Genomic DNA, 23,229 nt, shown 5'->3' on the forward strand with positions numbered 1-23,229 from the left:
CAGATCTATTATGATTTTGATTGTATTAAAAATATTTTGTATTGTTTCTTTTGCACTATTTAAACTTGTCATAATTGAGTTTCAGTTAGTCATTAACTCTGAAGAAGTAGCTTATATTAAGTCAAGAAACGTCAGAGATATGATTTTTCTACTCATTTGGATATAACAAAAAACATTTATTATTTAGAGTATGTGTTTTAAGGGACTGCTATTTCCATAGATAAAGGTGATCAGCATGTGTCATAGGCCTCATTAGTAATCATGTTTCCAACCTTGATAAATCTCTGACAGACTCAAACCCTAAGGACTCAGAGATGTCAGTGATAACTCACTCACCTTAACAGTTTTATATGTGAGAATTTATATATTGAACTAACCATTCCCTAAACAGTAAACTGTGAAAAATTCTAGTAGTTATTAGTGACAGAATTTAATCCATTCAGTTTGCATTTCTTTTCTAAGCATTGCAAACCAGCAACAAATTCATTGATATATATATTCAGCTTGAAGTCGACTATATTCGACTGAAAATGATTTTTTTACTTTTTTAAAAGACAATAGAATAGGTTTTGTGGAGATTTAGTATTTTCATAGTTGAAAGCGTGAGTCAATTGAGGCTAGACCACCAGGGAAAACCTGGAAGCACTGGACGGCCGTTTCGTCTCATTGTGGGACTCCTCAGCAGTGTGCATCCCCGATCCTGCCTCGTGAGATTCGAACCCAGAACCTACCAATCTCGCGCCAGAGCACTTAAACGATAGACCATTGAGCCGGCATCCGATATGTCTAACTCCAACCAATCCACGAAGTTGAGAGACCGTTCACCAATTGTCTTCAGTGAGTTTTTCCTGGTGGTCTAGCTTCAACTGACTCACGCTTTCAACTATGAAAATTTGTATATTACATATTTCATTAATCTTAGTTAACTATAAGTGATAACACTATCAATCGATTCATTTTTTTCTTTGACTAAGTTAGCTTACTTACATCAATAATTTTTCAAACACAGAAATTTAATATCAGAAAAAGGTTTTTGTGGATATTATTATAGTTATTTTGTATAGTTGAGATCATGAATCAATTGAATCTAGACCACCATAGATAATCTGGAAGCACTGGACGACCGTTTCATCTTATTATGGGACAGACATTTGTTGATAACCTCTTCAACAATGTCTATAATAATCATCATGATTTCTTTGATCATCTTTATATCTTAATTGTTTAACTGACCTTTTATCGAAATGTTTAAACAAGCTATATCAATTTCTATTACATAAATCAAATCAATCTTGTTTTCTTATTTTCTTATTCATTTATTATAGAATAATAATAATAATAAAAAGAGTAAGATTATTATTACAAATTTATTGATTGTGTTTATTTATATTTTATAATTTGTTTAACAAGTTTGATTTTGTTTATATTTGTAGTTATAGAGACCATAACGGTAATAATAGTAGGTGGGTGGGTAGGGGGGTAGTGACAGAAATATTAAACACTAGCAACATTAAATGTTCTACATCAGAACTGATTGAATTTTCCAAGTGTAAAATGATTAAAAACTTCTATATATTTAAGTGGACTAGGATATATAGACAGAATTTTATTGTGTATGCTTTAAAATGATTGAGAAGAAAAAAAATAATAAACACAGTTTTATTTTTATTTTTTTGGTCTAGTTACTTTGTATAAGTGAATAGTTTTTAAAATTAGATGATTAAGGATTTTAAAGTTAATTGCTAAGTGATTAAAGTTTAACATCAGTGAGACATGAACAGGATATTTATTAGACTGAATATGTATATGCCCCCAAAAGCCCTGGTACGACCGAGAGTGGGGAGAGTCCGCTCTCCCTCTCCAAATGCTCTTAAATGGCCTCGCGTATATAACCGCTGCCAAGGAATTCATACTCACTGCCTTCTCGTAGTGAGGGTGTTGTTTACGAAATTGAGAGGACGAAAAGCGAATATCCGTCGCTTGGTGGACATGAAAAGTCCACCTAGGGGAGTTGGAAAACCCTGATTCCAAACCAATGGTGCATATGGGCTCCAGGAACCTGAGGGAACAAATGGCCTATGAATCAATCGTTGGTCACCGGCTACCATGAGACTGCATCTCCTTAGGATGCTCCACTGCCTTGTGGATCAGATCTTCAGGTCGAAGGCTCCGGGTATGGCCCCCTAAGAAAACCACCTGCCTCGGTTTGGGCAGTATCACAGCCCTCACACAAATCAAATGAGATTTGTGTGACGCATATGTATCTGGTGCCTCTTTGTACCAATATTCATGTGTTTAAATATATATAAACCTTAATTCTATTGATGCTCATAGTTGATAGAAAGTAACTATTTCAACCTTCTGTATAGTGATTAGCAGCAGGGTCAAATATGAGAGATTTATCCTAGTTGCGATTGCCTAACTGCATGTAGCTTCATTTCAGTTATGATGTTTATTAACATATTTAAATCCAGCATTAATTGATTTAAATGTTAACTAGAGTGCTCGTTAAATAAGTTATGTTCTTATCATTATTCTGTAACCGATAGATAGTGTTCTTGAACTGTAGCCAAATTTATTCATCTAATGAGTGGATGAAAAGTGTACACATATTGGGTCGCATGTTCTCAATAGAATTTTACATAATGTGCAGTTCCTCAAATTTGTATTAGGAACCTGAGATAACCGGAAATCTAAAATCTTTCACTGAAACTGGTGATTGAGATTATACTACCTTTAGGCTGGATACTCCCTAATCAATATACCATGAACAGACTAGATTACGTTACACTACATACATAATAAACGACTAAATATAGAGTCAGTATATGAGCTAAACAATATTTTATTGAGCACAGTTACAAGTAGTCTACACTGGGCGAGTCCAAAGTAGTATTTCTCCGTCCACACCCAGTGAACAATCAAATTTACTTTCACTAACCGCACTTCAGAGTCTATGGTCAATGAGATCTAAATTTAGACATGAAATATGATGAGAACAGCGATATTTCGAAGATCGAATGAAGTTGATAATAGAAGTCATGATATTTAGATTAGACTGTTATAACGTATCATACTATCTACCATATAACCAGATCATGTTTCCAGTTCTCGTTACTATGTCTGAAATATCTGTTCAACGATTGATAATTCTCAGTAGTTTTCAAGATGATGCAAAAACTAGTTCATAATAGAAATTAACCTGAAATACAGTTAGTTCATATGCAAGTGAATGCTTTCTAATTGATTAAGAAAGTTAGCAATTTTTAATTAGCATTGGTAATCTAACTACCACATACTGAGAATAAGGTGATTAATTCATAAATGTACTTGAATTAGTTTTTTTTTTGTTTTAATTACCGTATTCCCATTATCACCAATCACCTTAAATTTTTTTTGTTTCCTCGTTAAACAAAATATCATAAGATTAAATATGAAAATAATAATTTTCGTTAAGAAAGAACAATCAACAAAGTATTTATTTTAAACAAAGATGGATATTGACTAGAAGTGGCATCCACGACGCGCATTTCGTCCTATTTGGGACTCATCAGCTGGACGTATCTGCATCTCAGAGTTGATGTTCACTCTGGGACTCGAACCCAGTACCCTTCGCTTCAAACGCGCGTCCTGGATTCCACTTCTAACCACTATCCTTCTTTGCTTATAATGCTTGTGAATTAAGGCAATGTTGAGGCAATACGCATAGTATGCACATATGCCAATTAGAGGCTGACCAGTTGCAGTCCTAAACATCAATGGGAAGATTCAAACCAACAATACTAAGTGAATTTAAAGTATGTATTTGTTTGTGTAAATCAAACAACAAAGAAATCAATTCTTTTTTTGATTGAGATCAGGAACCGATTGATGTTAGACCACCATTGAAAACCTGGAAGCACTGGGCAGCCACTTCGTTGTAGTGTGAGACTCCTCGGCAGTGCACATACACGGCCCCGCTGACGAGATTTGAACAATTATAATCGGAGACTATGGATGGATGTTTGCAAAAGAAACAGTTAAATTGAGACAATTGATTGTTATTTTTGCAAATTAACTGTTCACTATATGAGACTGACCAGTTGCAGTCCTAAACATCAATGGGAAGATTCAAACAAACAATACTAAATGAATTTAAACTTCACCCCATTGCACAAGCAAGTGGCTATCAGGACTCAGTGGCCGAGTGAATAACGTGATGGCACTTGAAGCGGAAGGTACTGGGTTCGAGTCCCTGGAGTGAACATCAACTCTGAGATGCAGGTACATCCAGCTGACGAGTCCCAAATAAGACAAAACGCGCATCCTTGATTCCACTGTTAGCCACTATCCATCTTTGTTCACTATATAGTTCTCATATTTTACTGAGATATTCTGTAATGTTGTGCTAAAGTACATTTGATTGTCCTCACTCGTGTTCTTGTTCAGTACCATATTCCTCCGCATAAAAAAAGAAATAATCCTTAATTCTGAATTTAAATGATATCATTGTCCAAATCTTTTGTAAACTACTAACCCCATAACATTTAATAGAAATGTAAATTACAAGAAAATTACTTTGTAAACAAAATGTAAATGTAATTTACCTTTTGGTGATTTATTCACTGTACTTCTTCTAGAACTGCTGTCCTTAGAGCTCTGAATAAAAAGATTGAATATATTACTCAATTCATTATTGTTTTATAATTTAGCAACATATTTTTAAAGAATAAATTAAATGTAATTTAAATATTCGTCTAATAATCCCGATGTCATAAAATGTCAGTGAAAGTAGGATATTTCTATGAGTAAAATAACCGAAATATGACTGTTAGTGCTTGCGAACAACATCTGAGGTTACAACTGAGTTATAGTTGATAGTGATCAATAAGGGAATTTGGGAATCTATTATGAAAATCTGAAGTATGGTGAGCCAGAAGTTTATCAGTCTAAGTCCTTTTACTAATTTATAGAGGAATAAGGAACTTTACGCCAGATTTCGGAATTCCACATGTGTGTTTCACTGTGGATTACTGAACGCGGCTATAGTTTTCATGATATCATTTATATAATTATCAGGTACTGATATCAACTGAAGAATTACTACAATCTATGAGGAATCGGATATAAGTTAACATTTATAAATAAATTAATATATTTGTAATATCCTAATGAGTAGAAAAATTAAAATTTTCTGACGTTTTGTGACTCAGTTCAAGCCACTTCTTCAGAGAATAAATAACCAAATCAAAACTACTCCAAGTCCAAGTAGTACAACGGTTCCGTTGTTCTCTGAAGAAGTGGCTTACATTGAGTCACGAAACGTCAGCAAACGTAATTTTTCTACTAATTGGGACATTATAAATATATTAATTTATTTATAAAAATCCATTCAATGCTCAAATTATTTGAAATGATCAAGTCAAATCTTGGTAATGATACCTATGTTAACATTTGTTCACTGTTCTTGAGTAGCGTATATACAATAAATATGTGATTCCTTCTGAAATCACTTCCTTCTTCGCACTCCTCACTTTTTTTCCCATTACGTAATCTCAGCAGAGTTAGCAAATACGTTGGTCCTTACTATGGTACTGCAATGAATTATTTGGAGGCTGTCAAGAAACGGGCAAGTATACTGAACAACAGAACAGTATATTTTACGTTATGGCTGTGGAATGTGATTTTTAATGATAGAGGGCATTCGTAGGTTGTTAGTATTTCGTCATAGGTGTCTTTGAAACATTGCACATCTATATTAGGACTGCCGTATGATAAACACAGAAGTTAGACTTGGAGTATTAGTTCAAGATCAAAAATAATTTATCAATGCTGTGAATCTTCTTCGATAGTGTTTGGAACGTGTCTTGATGTTCGACGGTCTCTAGTAGGTTGGTAGACAGCTGGGATCGAAAAAAGGAATATGTCACCGGACCATGAATGCATTGACTGTTGATCTCAGCCATGTTAACAGGTGCCGGGATTAGGTGATATGGTTCAGAATCAATAATAGTGGGACCAATGTATTCAATTATCACTTTCCATATGATCCTGAGTTTCAAAATTAGTATGTAACTCTTTTTCCGCGTATTCATTCTTTATTCTCAAATAATCTTTCGGTCTAATGGTTTCTGCTACCGTTGGTAACCTTACTACTTTTACAACTCATTGGTTTATCTTAATGCTGTCATTTCACTGTCCTGTGGTATGATAAATTGAACAGATGAATTTATATCTCAGGTTCTACACTGATTATAACTAAGTGAGGACCTGAAATACTGTATGAAAACAATGTTTAAAAGGTAAAACTACTTCGATAACAGTGATAGTAAAGCGATAGAATTACCTTGGCTTGTCTTGAACTGTCAGATGAAGTTTTCGATGAAGATACTGACTTTTTAGGTACTGGTATAACAACTGGCATTAACCCATGAAGACTAAACCAATGAGGTTTACCATCAAGATATTCTTTATCTGAAATAGTTATGTGTTTATAATAAATAATAATAATAAAAGTGTATCATTAGTATGACAAAATTTTAAGAAAATTGTTAATACACGAAATAAAGTCTTTCAAGAGAGTAGGCTAACTTCCACACAAATGAATAAACTGGTTTTGTCATAATAAAGGTGGAATATTCGTGAATGTTCGTACAACGTGGGAGACCAGGAGAGTCATCCAAATTGCTGCAGAAATGAAGAGATATATCCTGGAGGCGCTTGAAATCAGTGAAACATATTGGACGCAAGTTGGACAACAAAGACTAGCTTCAGGAAAGCTGCTGTTATAACAGTGGAATCCAGGACGCGCGTTTCGTCAATAAGAGACTGACCAGTTGCAGTCTTAAACATCAATGGGAAGATTCAAACAAGTAATACTAAGTGAACTTAAACTTCACCTCATCGCACAAGCAAGTAGCTATCAGGACTCAGTAGCTGAGTGGATAACGTGATGGCATTTGAAGCGGAAGGTACTGGGTTCGAGTCCCTGGAGTGAACATCAACTCTGAGATGCAGGTACATCCAGCTGACGAGTCCCAAATAAGACAAAACGCGCATCCTGGACTCCACTGCTAGCCACTATCCATCTTTGCTGATTTTACTATGTTGTTTATAGACAGATATCTTTTCTTTTTTAATGTTTATGTTTAATAAATTAACCGGTGTTTAAAGAATTCCCCCCGAGCAAAAACTCTTTTCTATTCTTCTCTTTTTTTAAACAATTATGTCAAAATGATTTTAAGATAAACAAAGTTCAACCTTAATATACTACTTATTAATACTTTTGATTCTTAATGAGAATTATTATGACACGAAAAGAGATCTTTTAATTCATTCTATTAATAGAAAGGAGTCAGCAGTTTTGTGGATTCATTTAAGAAAACATTTAGTTATTAAAAATTAGTTTAGTAATTCAAGGGAATTCGACATGAGTTTACTATGAAGTGAAGAGAAACCTCTATTAACATTATCTTGGTATATAAGTTAGTTTCCGAGTACTATAGTACTTTTTAAAGTGAACGGGTTATGCTTTACGTCTCAAAATACTATAATTAATCCTAGTGTTTATAACCTTTTTCAAAGAAGTCCTACCCTCTTTCCAATGAGAGAGATCAATTGAATTATCGGACAAGAAAGAATCGCCTAGGAGAGTTAAAAAGAATGAATAGTATGGAAACTTACTTTCCCAACAGATTTTATATGAATACATTTCTTAAAGCTATTACATAAGACTATGGATTAAATTTATAGTGGGTGAAGGAGAAAATACTTCCCTAGTCAAGCTATTTTCTTCTGTTTGAATATTAAAATAGTGTTATAACCCTTAAACAATTCATAATAATCATAACAAAGGAAATAAAAATTTGTGTGTCACATTTCTTACTGCCTCATTCTGATAATGTTGGAATTATTATATGTTTAGAAGGGGGGGTTTTGTGAAGATTTTAGTAATTTGATATAGTTGAAATCATGAGTCAATTGAAACTAGATCACCATGGAAAACCTGGAAGTACTGGATGGCCGTTTCGTCCTATTGTGAGACTCCTCAGCTTCAATGGACTCATGAATTTAACTATATTATATATTTAATTAATTATTATTAAAATTTGATTTAATAAAATTTGGATTACTTACCTCCAAGATTAATAATTGTTTGTCCCATAAAATCATTTGTTTTTAATCGATCAAAATCCCATACAGTTACTTCAAGTACACGTCGTTTTAATGTACGTTTTATACAATTCATAAATACAACAGTCTGTTGCCATTCAGGTGTTAATGTATTAGGCATATATTTTGTTTGACGATTAAAATCAGGGCTAAGATTATTATATTAAAACAATAATTGTATAAAATAAAAGAATGTTAACATGATATAACTTCGGCTTTATTTGAAAAAAAAGGTATCAGGGCTTAGATTTTCAAATCATTTTTACAATTACATGATTTATGAATGTCTATTCAACTTGTAAAGTATCTATTCTATCACGAATTTATGTCTTTCATGGAATTAGTTAAGATCAAAAATCATCTGAATATTCATTCCTTTCTAATTTCATACTTCACAGTAATCTCTAGTTACAATTTTCGGTTATTCAATTAGTGTATAATACTACTAATTAGTAAAGTTAGAACTCAATAACCTATGCTTTTGATTTTATGTAACTTTAGATAAGGCAGAGCTCTCATTCAATGTTATCCACTGATAATTGCCTTGCTTCTGAATGATGATATAACTTCAGCAAATCTGTTTCGAACCGAATGCCCTGGTACGGTCAAGAGTGGGGAGAGTCCACTCTCCCTCTCGAAATGCTCTTAAGTGGCCAGCCACTGCCAGGGAAGTCCTACTCACTGCCTTCTCGTGGCAGGGGTGTTGTTGACGAAAGTGAAGGGACGAAAAGCGAATATCTGGAGCTTCAACAGGGTTGATGGTTGTGGAAGTTCCACCTAGGAGAGTTGGAAAACAGTGACTTCAAACCAATGGTGTGCGTGGGCTCCAGGATCATAAGGAAACAAATGGTGTATGAACCTATTGTTGGCCACTGGCTACCATAGGATTTCATCTCCTGACGTTGCTACACTGCCTTGTGGATTAGACCTGTAGGCCAAAAGCTCGGGGTGTGGCTCCCTAAGGAAACCACCTGCTTTGGTTTGGACACCCGAGTAATATCCCAGCCCACACATAAGTCGAATGATTTATGTGGCGCTTATCTGTTTGGTCCCTTGAACATCATAGTAATTAAAATGTAGAATACAGACGAATTTATCTGGTTTACGAAAGTTGATCAAATCAAGAAATGTTCTTTCCCTTACAGAATCTTTATTTCTTAAATTAGTATCATGAGAATTTTACAAGCGTCAAGTCGAAAGTCAGTAAAAGCATAGTTTGTAAATTATTAGTCTTATTACGTCTATTGAAAGTTTGACCTAAATACTAAGATAGATGTAAATATTTAACAAAATGTGCTTCAAGCATATAATAAAAATAATATTCATTCAGTAATTTAGTGTAATCAAGCTTGTAAGGAAGGTTCAGTGTCGTTTGAAGTAAATTAAACTGTATTTCATCAAGTCATATTATGACGACACTAGGGTTTTGTTTTATTTAGCGTTTATTAGATTTCAGTAAGTGGATTTCGAATGTGATCACCAATTCATGTGACTTTAAAACAACATTCGACTTAAAAGTAATCTGTCCCTGAGTGGTAACCAATGATAATGATCAAGTTGCAATATGGTCACTAGATCAGATCACCATTCACATTATTTGATGTTAGATCATAAAGATGGTTTGAATACCTCAGGGAGCGTCATTTCGTTCAAGATTTCAGCCATGTCTTGCTGATGGGTACCAGATAGCACAAAGCCTAGATCCACGTTTTCCTGTAAATTATTATAAGCCACTTAAACTGTGATCTTAATCTGAATTTATTGTTCAAATTATTATACCTGGTACAATGAACCGTAGAGAAGAAATTAGTCATAAGAAATCTAAAAATTCAGAACCAAAACATGGTTAATTAATTAGACTTACTCTTCTGTTGGATCTGGATGTAGTCTTACTTTGACAAATGGATCAGCTAAACCATTTAAATCCATTGCTGGAAGATTACGTGCACGTGCAACATGTACAGTTAAACTTTGATCATAATCATCAAATGTTAATATTAACTAGAGTTAGATAAATAAGTAAAAGAAATTCAGAAAGGGTTTTGTAGATATTTAATATTTTCATAGTGGAAAGCATGAGTCAATTGAATGTTAAGTGTTCTGGAGAGAGACTGGTAGGTCCGGGGTTCGAATCTCACGAGGTGAGGTAGTGGATGCGCACTGCTGAGGAGTCCCACCATAGAACAAAACGGCCGTTCAGTGCTTCTAGGTTTTCCTCGGTGGTATAACTTCAATTGACTCATGCTTTCAATTATAAAAGAAAAATTCAATAATGACACCTTTTTAGCTCAATTAGATGCTTTTTATGTGATATCACATTTACATGGATACATGGTTTTTAATTGTAAATATTTTATTTTTACTATGCATAGTTCAGTACAAAAAAGAAACTTGTCAAGGTCATTCCATAAGTGTGAATATCTGAACAGTCTGATAATCTTGCCTATGATTAATCATTCTCGAAAACTTTATTATGTATGTTTTTGGTCAAACTACTCGGTTTAGAAAGTTCAACACTACTTCTACTACTTATTCAGTAATCAATAGTGTACAGGTTTCCCTTATATCTTTTTATAGTTATGAAAAGTACACACCCATGTTCATTGATTAGTGCAGTTTTGATTAAAATTAAGAATCAAGTCAGGATATTGATCATTTTTTACAGATACAGTGTTGTTCACTACTTTTTCAGTATTCAAGAGGAAGTAAAAGAGTATTTATCAGTTTTTTTTCCCGACCGTTGCTGCCACTTAACATGGTGGTTGGGCTTGCCTATCGTGATGAACCGATCGAGCTATACTGGCTGAAACAATCGTTCCTCAAGGTCCTACCATGCCAGACAGGTCGGTTGAAGAGCAGTAAGACTAAAAGCAACAAACCCAAGGTCCGAAGGCGAAGTCGTACTGCTGACTGTACAGAGGTGTGACGGCAGTAAGGTGTTTCCTTCAGACAACCAGCATGACAGCGATGCTGCCTTTCTACAAGGAGGGGTGGGATTAGAAAAGGTCGACCCTAAAATTTCACACCTCGCCTTATCCCACGGATATCCGTCTCCTGTGGTAAGGTCCTTTGAAGAACGGAGCTAACACAAAGACTACCCACAAAAAGGTCGTGTGTGACCGACCTCAAGCAGTTGTCCCTTGGGCACTGCGGTCACGCTCTCAGGTCATTAAGACCGCTTCTAACCAAATTTTCTTTTCAGGTACCTCTAGAAGAACCCTTCCACGGTGTGGGCAACCGGGAAGTGATAACTGCCCTCATACCCCTAATAGCACTCAAGATCACTGTGCTCATAATCAATCTCCTTCTTCAATTCCTATTATTCCTCCCACCTTAAATTTCAACACTAAACTTCCTCTTTCGGTTTCCTCCTCAAGTGTCACTACGGCCAACGATTTTAGTGCGCGAAACACTGTCCCAGTTTTATACACTCTTTATCTTCATTTAAACCCTGAGATTAAAATTGCTTCATAGCTGTCTACCTTCCTGTACTATATCCTTATATACAACCTTTCTTTTATATATTAACTCCACTAAATTAACTACTTTTATGAATTCGGTGTTCATCTTGTTGTGCTAACGAGGTATGGCAGCTTGGACCGATGCATATATGTCCCTGGTCCTACGTTGTAGCTGACTGACTATTATTTTTTTAAACAGTCAAAGAATACCGTTACACTCGTGACACGGAAATGAAACAGATCTATGGTACCAGATTAAATTGTTTGTTGAAATGAGATGTTTATTCTTTAATAAATCATTGGTTAGTATCGGAATGCCTATTCCTCAAGACACGCTAAACTCTATTGATCTATTTCCATACTAACTTTTTATTGAAAGTGACTCAATATCTGAGTTTACACGATTTGGTGTGCGACAGATATTATTATACAAATTTGTAAATGGTTTGTCTTGTTAATATACTATAAGTTTTCGATATATTTTACTAGATAAACTTATCAAAGTGATAAAAAGCAGTTTTATTAAGCATTAAAATTTACATCGTTGGTTCATAGAATACAAGTTCCTTTAATTCAAACTGGAATTCCTTCTTCCAAATAATTTGAATACTTCTATTTGACAGTTTATTCACTTGTTAGATCAGTCAGTATAAATCATTTATCGATACTAACATTACGAATTCCGGTTAGTCAACAATTTATACGAAAAGTTTTATGTTTGTTAATAATCATTCTTACTCAAAGACCAGGCTATTTTTGTCGCTACGTTTTAATCGCATTGTTCAATGTAATCTATTTTTAGGTGATGGGAAAGAGTTGTTGCACATAAGGTGGATTTTTAGATGTGGCATTCTCTGAGCTCAGTTAACCTAGTTCTACTTCTATCTTCTATTACGGTACCAATACATTCACTCAAATCCTAAAGATATAATTTCTGAATGATCTACTAGGCTAAACAAATTTAGGTTTTATTGAGATCATGAATCAAGCGAAGTTAGGCAATCATTAGAATCCTGGGAACACTAAACAGTTGTTTCATCCCCATATAAGACTCTTTAGCAGTACGTGCTACCGATGACTTTACTTTCGGGAATTAAAACAAGAACTGTCAGTCTCACAACGGACACCAGTAGTGTAGAAGTCTTACTTTAATCATTTCGTAATATTGTTCAACCCATTCATACTAACAAGATTTTCAATATACTTAGACATACGTCTTATGAATACATTGAATTCATGGGAAAATAAATCCTACAATGATCAATTTTTCTATCATTGAGGAAACTTTACTTGAACTAAATAGTTCGACTACTATTTATATATTCCTAGTCTGAAAACGTTTTCGCTACTTCTCTTGATGTTTCAACAATCCAATTCAAATCTATTACTGATGAAAGAAAAAAAACAAAGGGAAATGCTTCCGTCTGAATGATTTTATTTGTCAGTTCTTTTTGCTGACTAGTCTACTGAATCTATCCATGTGAAAAGAAAACCTAAGTGAAATGTATACATATCACAGTAACTGGAAATATTAATTAAATTAATAGTTGACTGTCAAAATGAATATCATTTTGAATGTAGCCAACGAAAAAAATGGGAATAAAAAATCATTCTAAACACTTGAGTAAACATTAAAAAAAATTTTTTTTGAAATGAAAAATTGCTTAGTTATTCGTACTCCTTTCCCCTCTTCCTTCCCTCCCTCCCTCAGAAAAGAATCAACTGTCACTAAATTATTTCAGTGATTAATTAAGAGAATTAATAATTTTATTTCAGCAATAAGTCGATATGTTCCAGAGGTTTTCTGTTACTGGAGTTGCATAGTTTGATTAGTCACCATTAGATGGGAAAAGTACTTATAATTTGATTAGAAGAATTTTTAATGACAGGAAATTTATATCAGAAACGTTATCAAACAACGAACTGTCATCCTCGAATGTTTTGATTATCATAACTAATAAGGGAATCTTGAAACTTAAGTAAATCGGCAGCCAACCTGTTCAGTTCGAGTTATCAATTAAAGTAATAACAACATATTTACCCATACATTAAGGTACATATAAATGTGACATTATTGATAATGCCAAAACTTTGTGGTCTTGATATTAGATATGCAAGGAAATTGATTCTTAACTCATTGATATCCTTGATGCACTAAGCAGCTTGAGATAAATTTGTAAATTTCACTCTACTGCTTAAAAATAACTTCAGTAGTTTGAACATATTACCAAACATAGAAAACTAGATAGAAATTAATGCTGTGGTGTGTGTAACTAATGTCGATAGATATAAATAATATGTAACATCAATCGAAAGTGGTATACCTAATGACAGAAGGTTGAAAAAATCAAAGAGAAGAGAACAAGAACAGAGAGTGATTGGTATGGAAATGAAGGAACAATAAAGTCTGAGAAGATTGATGGATATTTATAAACGAAGTATTTACTGTATAGTCCTCAGATTTTATTAAGATATTCTGTAATTTTGTGTTCAAATGCATTTGGTTTTCCCCATTTGTGTTCGCGTTCACTACAATCCTAGTAGACTTGATTCGAAACAAAAGGAGTCTTTTCCATCCATCCACCATAATCTTAGTTACACATGATTAGTAAGCAATAAAGATTTATTCAAATGATATTTAAAATAGCTTAGTGGATAATGCCATAGCGTTTGAAGTCAAATGTGATCGCTTCAAGTCTCAGTGTGAACATAAACTCTAGAATGCAGGTACGTCCAAATGAAAAGTCCTAAATAAGACAAAACCCGCGTTCTAGATTCCACTAATAGCCACAAACCATATACACCAATGAATATTCTCTCATGTTTAGTGATACTTCGAAATAAGATGTTCAGAGAAATCCAGATAGCATATTGGACTTTATTTACAACAACAAAAAGTTATTTATATTAATCGAACTTTTATTTAAAAAAATTCACCCACTGGATAATTTTAAAATGACATGGCAGCCGGCTGAATTATTTCCTATCATCATTTCCTCAACGTCAATACTGACATCCGCATTATATTGTGCTTGTTTGGTACCCTTTAGTTAAAATCACTTCAAAGGCAGAAAACTCAACCTGTTCACTGATAACGAAAAACCTTTAAATCCAAAAACATTTTTTCAATGAAATGACGTTAAATATGGTAATCAGATGAGCTGAACTGATGGCGGTAAATGATATGAATCAGAAATTTACAAACTCATAATGAATTTTCCATTTAGATTAAATTTCATTATTTCGCAGAACTGAATTGTTAACAGTTTACTGCCAAACTGTAAGTTGTGTTTATTATTAGTTATATACTATTAGCTCATTTCAGAAATAAAATGATAAAATTTATGCTCAAAGATAGATTGTGGCCAGCAATGGAATCCAGGACACGCGTCCCATTCCATTTGGGACTCGTCAGCTGGATGTACCTGCATCTCAGAGTTGATGCTCTCTCCGGGACTCAAACCCAGTACCCTACACTTCAAACGCCATCACGTTATCCACTCAGCTACTGAGTCCTGATGGCCACTTGCTTGTGCAATGGAGTGTAGTTTAAATTCACTCGATGGTGTTTGTTTGAAGCTTCTCAATGATGTTTAGGACTGCAATTGATCAGTCTCTTGTTGGCATATGTGCATCCTGTACGGATTGCCTCGATATTGTCTTGAGTTATAAGCATCATAAACAAACATGGATGGCAGCTAGCAGTGGAATCCAGGATGTGCAAAATATACACGTATAAGAATAAGAGACTGATGTATTGAAGTCCTAAACATCAGTGGGAAAATTCAAACAAACAATACAAAAATGAATCAAAATTTATACGATTCGTACCATGATGTTTACTTTCACAACCATTGTGTATCGAAAATCCACCTAAATATAGAACAATATTGATCAATTTGAATAGTTTTTCTGGTTAGCGTTTTTTAGCGAGTTGATTTTCTACGGGATGGGGTCGCTAACCCCATGCCCAACCCTCCTCCTTTACTCGGGCTTGAGACCGGCAGTAGCCCCCGGAGGAGCTACAGGCGGAGTGGAAGTGAATCGGGCACACATTGAGGAAATCACCCAATTGCGTCATAAGACAAGACCTCACATGGAATCCTGAAGGCCAAAGGAAAAGAGGAAGACCAAAGAACACATTACGTCGAGAAATGGAGACAGACATGAGAAGAATGAACAAAAACTGGATAGAACTAGAAAGGGAGGCCCAGGACAGAGTTGGTTGGAGAATGCTGGTCGGCGGCTTATGCTCCATTGGGAGTAACAGGCGTAAGTTAGTAAGTAAGTAACTAATCAATTCGTGAACATATGAAGAATTTTCAGCTATTCTTTTTTATTTGAAATAAAAACCACACTAAATCATTAAATAGGAATAATATATTTGTAAAATCTCAGCGAAGTGTATTTGAAGTAAATCCAACGTTTCATCTGGTAATCTGGTCCAAGCTTTTTCATAGAAATATAATCAAACATCAAAATTATCGAATATAAATAGGTACATGGTTCTTCGTTTCATTGTACACTGAATAGGTCATCCAATCAGCATTAAAAATGTCTAGACTAGGTATATGTATTAGTGTGTAAGAGATTTGTGATGTGAAATGATATGTGTTAATATAACATATATAAAATATGTTGCCAGGCGAAACGTTGGATTTACTTCAAATTCATTCACTGAGATTTTACATATATATTCTTCTTCCTATTTAATGTCTAACATCAACTTGATGCCCAAATACTGTAAAACTATACGCTCTAATTTAGACGAAAGTTCTTAAATACACTAAATCATATTACCAATTATTTCGTTTACTCAAACTTTCATGGTGAAATATAAACTATTGAAATTTGTGAAAAAATTAGTGAATAATCTTTAATTCAAACGATACCAAAACTCAATGACTAATGATCAAAAGTAAGAATGGGAACTTCATTGGGAATGATAGTTGAAGTCTATGGTTCAATTCGAGTTATTACCAAATGCCATTCGTAGACATTATGATTATTTGATCTAGTTTATCTTATAAGATTTACTGAATAAGCTAGTGTAGTGAACACGAACACAAATGGGGAAAACCAAATGCATTTGAACACAAAATTACAGATATTCTTAGTAAAATCTGAGGACTATACAGTAAATACTTCATTTGCAAAATATCAGTCAATAGTCTCAGAATTGATTGTTCCTTCATGTCCGAACCAATGATTCTCTGTTCTTGTTCTGTTTTCTTTGACTTTAATAACCTTCTGCCACTAGGTGTTCCACTTTTGATTGGTGATACATATTACTTATATCTGTCGACATCAGTAGCACACACCACACTAATAATATAACTTGTTTATATGTTATCCGTTAGTAAATAGAATAGATAGTATAGTCAAATTAAAAGATAATTCATACTGATATAAATAATAGTAACATAAACTTACTTCAATCTCACCATATTCTATTGTATCATCATTTTTCTCATTGTTAGACTATTGAAATATAAAATAAGTAGAAATTACTCGAAATAATCACGATGATGAACAGGCTTAACAAAGTAATCAACACTTATGTAGTTATAATGTGAAGGAAGTATTGAAAAATATGTTTCATGGCGAGAAAACAAATGACGAAGTACAACAACCTAATCTGTCCTACTTTGAAAATCTGATACAGAATTAAAGAAGTCCCTCGAAACTACTACTAGACCAAGATAGAATTATTGTTGTTGTTATTATTGTTATTATTAGCTTTATTCAGTATTATATTTTTGGTACAATATAGAATTTTCGGCACAAAGTATTTCAACAAGTTGCCGTTTCTTACTTCTTGGTCGATCCTGATGATCAATATTGAGTGATCACCAGTTAGAAGTTAGCAGTTCAGTCAGTCGACATTTGAATAATGTACATTCTTTTCGCTGCATATTCTCAGCAACCACGACACCTCTGATTGGGCCTTTTGTAACTTTTGCAGAGAAAGGTTATACACTTTTCAGAAACGCACCTGAATAGGTTGTGCGATAAATAGCCATAATGATGTATTGAAACAAAAAAATTTAGATAACTTGTTGATATATTTAGATAGCAGGAACAGGTAACCCAGGTATTTAAGCATGCCGCCAATAGGAGAAAATGTCAAAGCCAAGTATATAGGGATTGTTTATCTAGTTAGATGTTATCGTGTACAGATGAATGTATTTTAGATATATAGTGCTTATTTCATATGATTGCTTCATTCAGCGTAATAGACAAACCAAAAATATGTTTGTGAACTAGTTATAATCTTCTGGTTGTCGATTGAATTATGATGTCAAATTCTTAATGTTTCAATTTGCCTAATACTTTTGTAGAGTTTCCTTAAGCATCAGCGTAAATGATCACTTTACAATACTTTACCAAATATTTACTGATCATTAAATTCACTTAGTATTGTTTGTTTGAATCTTCCCATTGATGTTTAGGACTGTAACTGGTCAGTCTCCTATTGGCAATATGTGCATACTGTGCGTATTGCCTTAATATAGATAACGCGATATGGATAATGCGATGGCGTTTGTAGTGAAAGGTACTGGGTTTGAGTCTCAGAGTGAAAATCAACTCTGAAATGCAGGTACATCCATCTGACGAGTCCTAAATAGAACGAAACGCGCGTTCTGGATTCCACTGCTAGCCACTATCTATCTTTATGCAGTTCAAATTGAGAGAGTGGACAACAAACTATTTGAGAAATATTATACCTGAGATCGACCTCACTAGTTATGTAATTAAGTTCATAAAGTAGTTTTTTGTTACAATACTTTAACTTATTTACTTTTCAGGCTTTGAATGAGTATATCTAGACTTTGAAAAAGAGTAATTATGAATATCTAGCATACTGCTGACAGTTAACCTGAAAAATCAATTACCAGAAACATTATTTAGAAATTTGTCTGAGGTTGATCAATCACAACGAAAAACTAAAGAAAAATGATATGGTTGAGGCAACATTAATTCAGGTCATTTAAAGTAATAATTTAATCCTTTAATAGAATAACTAGTTCATTAATTGGATATCAAAACAAAATAATGAAAATGAGCTTTATTTCTTCATTAAAACAAAATGCTTACATGAGTTTAAAAAGAATCCTTATATTCAATATTGGGATAAAGAAATTTAGAGCTCTATTGTTCAGTATCATATAGTATTTGATTGAAATGTCATGTATATTGGTTGTTAAGCTTGATAAGTAAGACGAATATAGGTTTCAAAGAACTTTGATATTTGTACTTTATCCAATTGTATTGTAGGATTCTCAGGACTATTTACTTAATTATACTTTTCATCTTGGACAAATGCAAGCTATTCTAGAATATTCAAACTTAAGTTATTTAAATTCACTTAGTATTGTTTGTTTGAATATTCCCATTGATGTTTAAGACTGCAACTGGTCAATATCTAATTGGCATATGTGCATACTGTGTGTATTGCCTCGATGTAGCCTTAATTTACAAGCATTGTAAGCAAAGATGGATAGTGGTTAGCAGTGGAATCCAGGACGTGCGTTTCGTCCTATTTGTGACTCGTCAGCTGGATGTACCTGCATCTCAGAGTTGGTGTTCACTCTGGGACTCGAACCCAGTACTTTTCGCCTCAAACTCCATCGCGTTATCCACATCAATAGGAAGATTCAAACAAACAATACTAAGTGAATTTAAACATCAACCCATTGCACAAACAACTGGCTATCAGGACTCAGTAGCTGAGTGGATACCATGATGGCATTTGAAGCGAAAGGTACTGGGTCCGAGTCCCAGAGTGAACATCAACTCTGAGATTCAATTACACCCAGGTGACGAGTCTCGAATGGGACGAAACGCGCGTCCTGGATTCCACTGCTAGCTACTATCCATCTTTGCCTACAATGCTTAAGTTATTTAGTCATACATTAAGAGACAATACTACTATACGTTAGATATCTACATCCTACCTGCCATAAAATTTCTCAGAAAAAATATTCAAAATAAAAGTGGATATTTTTGTTTTGCTTACCGAGCGACTTCCGCGTGGTCCATTTAGACGGCCTCCTTTAGACGATCTCCTACTATTATTTATTTTATCAGTATCAGAAATATTTGACTGTTTAGTATACTTTGAATCTTGTACAGTTGATGATGATGATGACTGATTAATAGATTTTTTGGGAGAATTTGATTCAAGCCAGTTCATAGTGTTGTTATTCAGTGTTAATCCGCTTTCTTCAATATCTTCCTCTTGTATTTGTTGTTCATTTTTTGAATGTAGTTTATGTGGAACTTGACTCACTGAACGATGATCACTTGTTGGCATAGATAAATAATGCTGACGTATATGTGGACAAATTGGTGGACCTTTTGATTGACTCATTAATGCATGTTGTGCTGCATGATGATGACATAAGGCATCTGATTGATTGAAAAGGAAAAAAAGGGAGTTTCATTTAACCCAACGAACGTTATCAAAATGGGGGTTTGTGGAGATTATAGCAATTTAATAGTCGAATTCATTAGTCGAATTAAGTTAGACCACCACCGAAAACCTGGAAGCACTGGACGGTGTCAAGACGTATTTCCTGGAGTTATATTGGGAAGCCATGACCAGTGGAGTTAAACCGCGTCTGTTGTGAGGTAGTTACTCACTGAAGTCAGTGGTGTACGGTCGTGCAATATCGAAGATTGGTTGAAGTTAGACATTAACACCGTTGGATGCCAGCCGACTCAGTTGTCTAGAGGTTTAGCGTTCTCGCGTGGGACTGAGGGCCCTGAGTTCGAGTCCCGAGTGCGCGACTGTGAATGCGCACTGCTGAGGAGTCCTATACTAAGATGAAACGGTCGTCCAGTGCTTCCAGGTTTCCAGTGGTAGTTCAAACTAAGTCGACTCATGAATTCTACAATGAAAATTAATAAGATTTTTGAGAGAAAAGAAAATTAATTGCATAGAAATACTGATAAGAACAATAAGATAAGGATAGATAAAACTGTAGGAAAAGTGAGTAGGATAAAAAACTTAGAGAGTGGGTTTACAAACGAGTTAAGTGGAACTAATGAAACGAAGTTTAAAAAAGGAATGTATCGAATCAAATTGACTTAGTATAATTTAGAAATAAGTCAAGGGTAGATAAACTAAAAAAATATCAACCTATGGAATAAATCGTTACTGGTCTGAGTAATTTAAACTGTAATTATTTTAAATTCATTTAGCGTTGTTTGTTTGAATATTCCCATCGATGTGTTAGGACTGCAACTGGTCAGTCTCTAATTGGCATATGTGCATACTGTGCGTATTGCCTCGATATAGCCTTAATTCACAAGCATGGTAAGCGTCCTGGATTCCACTGCTAGCCACTATCCATCTCTGCTTACCATGCTTGTAATTATTTTGTTTGATATCCGTGAATAAACCTTAATAGATAGTACGAGACTCCAGATAAGATCCATCAAGACGTACTACAATGAGATAGATGTATGCAATTATTTTTTCTTTGAAATGCAGACATTTTTTAATACTCTAAGTAATAAGTTTCTTTATGAGTCACCAATTTACCTTAACTGTGATATCACTGAAAATGAACTAATAACTTTTATCCTAAAATATGATACCTCAGCAATGTACATCCCCGAAATCATCTTGGATCAAACTCTCGATATACTTAAAGTTGTGTTAAGTTATCCATTTAGATCCAAGAAGTGATTTAAAAAAAACCAAGATATTTTTTATTTCTGTTAAAACATATGAATGAGGTCTAATGACTAAATTAATATGTAGTGCTGTGCTTCGCTAATCGTTCACCTCGATAACCGTTATAATACAAATCTCAACAGTGCATAAAATCAGAAGGCAAAGAGAAGCGGCAGCCATAGTTTTATTGACAAATAACGCAGGTCAGAAAGTTATAAGCGTATGAATAAATTTCAGCAAGCAAAACAAAAATGACACGCATTGGAGATGGCGGGTAAACCAACTCACTTTAATCAAGCGTTAATCAATAATTATAGTCAGACAAGAATAGGTTACAGACATGTGATGAAGAAGATAAAAAGTGTACACATACCTACGCTCATATAAAAAATAGTCGGTGTTAATAAGTGAATAATTAATAAGGTCAAAACGGGACTCATGATGGATAGGTAAATTGACTTGTCCTGAAGCTATAATATGGTATATGGGCTTAACATATCAACCACCACTACAAATATGAAAACAATATACGTATATTTGGAAATCATCTCACTGTATCAAAACATGTTTCTTTGAAACACCCAAGAGTAAAAAGCTTCACATAGTAAGAACTGTCATCCAACTCTTACTCAGCATTAGGAACTCAAACATTCATATGTAAATTTTAGATCATTGCTTCTTTTTATACTTGAAGCTTTCGAATCAGTGAAACTGTTTAAATTGAAGTGTAATCTCATGAAAACAAATAAGCCCTAGCATTTTGTCTCTCTTATTTCTTTTATTAATTGATAATGACAGCGGCCTTGAGGGCTGTTAGAGGTATTAGGGCAGTTATCACTTCCCGGTTGCCCACACCGTGGAAGGGTTCTTCTAGAGGTACCTGAAAAGAAAATTTGGTTAGAAGCGGTCTTAATGACCTGAGAGCGTGACCGCAGTGCCCAAGGGACAACTGCTTGAGGTCGGTCACACACGACCTTTTTGTGGGTAGTCTTTGTGTTAGCTCCGTTCTTCAAAGGACCTTACCACAGGAGACGGATATCCGTGGGATAAGGCGAGGTGTGAAATTTTAGGGTCGACCTTTTCTAATCCCACCCCTCCTTGTAGAAAGGCAGCATCGCTGTCATGCTGGTTGTCTGAAGGAAACACCTTACTGCCGTCACACCTCTGTACAGTCAGCAGTACGACTTCGCCTTTGGACCTTGGGATTGTTGCTTTTAGTCTTACTGCTCTTCAACCGACCTGTCTGGCATGGTAGGACCTTGAGGAACGATTGTTTCAGCCAGTATAGCTCGATCGGTTCATCACGATAGGCAAGCCCAACCACCACGTCAAGGTAGCAGCAACGGTCGGGAATTGATAATGTTGATAATAAAAAGATCTAGCCATACAATTTATGATCGTTTTTAAATTTTATCATTCTTATCAACATTCAATGAATTTTCCAGTGAATAAAGCGTTACTTTCTTTTCATTTGTATAACTTATACAAAATCTAAACATTTTTTCACATTTATGAAATTAATCTTTTGATTTCATACCAAAAATTTCTTCAAAAAGAAAACGTAGTTTTAAAAAAAAATATCATTTACGTGTTCGATTAGTTTGTCCACTATTCCCAGTTGATCCTGAACCACAAGTCTTCATTAAAGATGTTGCATCTTCATCATCATCGTCGTCATCAAGATATTCTTCATCATACTCTTCATCTTCATCATCTTCTTCATCTTCTATCTCTTCACCATCATCTTCACCTTCATCATCCTCATCATCACCTTGAGTATAATCTCTGCCAATAACCAAATAAAATATATAACATACTTTATATCATATATAAGAACTCTCGTCTAAATTAGAGCGAATAGTTTCACAGTATTTGAGCGCCGAGTTGATGTAAAACAATAAATAGGAATAATATATTTTAAAATCTCAGTGA

General features: G+C 34.3%; 1 protein-coding gene and 1 non-coding gene across 2 annotated transcripts in view; one reads left to right on the forward strand and one right to left on the reverse strand.

The window, feature by feature from the left end:
* Positions 1-4,542: 4,542 nt before the first annotated feature.
* Smp_151430 (hypothetical protein) overlaps positions 4,543-23,229 on the reverse strand; it is a gene marked incomplete at both ends in the record, with an annotated part of 25,350 nt that continues 6,663 nt past the window's right edge. The window contains 6 exons of the mRNA XM_018797294.1: positions 4,543-4,638; positions 6,326-6,453; positions 8,116-8,300; positions 10,016-10,152; positions 17,046-17,093; positions 19,633-20,024. Of these exons, the coding sequence (XP_018652350.1) occupies positions 4,543-4,638; positions 6,326-6,453; positions 8,116-8,300; positions 10,016-10,152; positions 17,046-17,093; positions 19,633-20,024 (986 nt within the window). The remainder of the gene's footprint in view (positions 4,639-6,325; positions 6,454-8,115; positions 8,301-10,015; positions 10,153-17,045; positions 17,094-19,632; positions 20,025-23,229) is intronic.
* Positions 6,907-6,974, forward strand: Smp_tRNA_00084_Pseudo_TTG.1.1. The gene has a single exon. It is a non-coding gene (tRNA).

This window comes from Schistosoma mansoni, chromosome 4 (assembly GCF_000237925.1).
Source record: "Schistosoma mansoni strain Puerto Rico chromosome 4, complete genome".
Classification (NCBI taxonomy): Eukaryota; Metazoa; Platyhelminthes; class Trematoda; order Strigeidida; family Schistosomatidae; genus Schistosoma; species Schistosoma mansoni.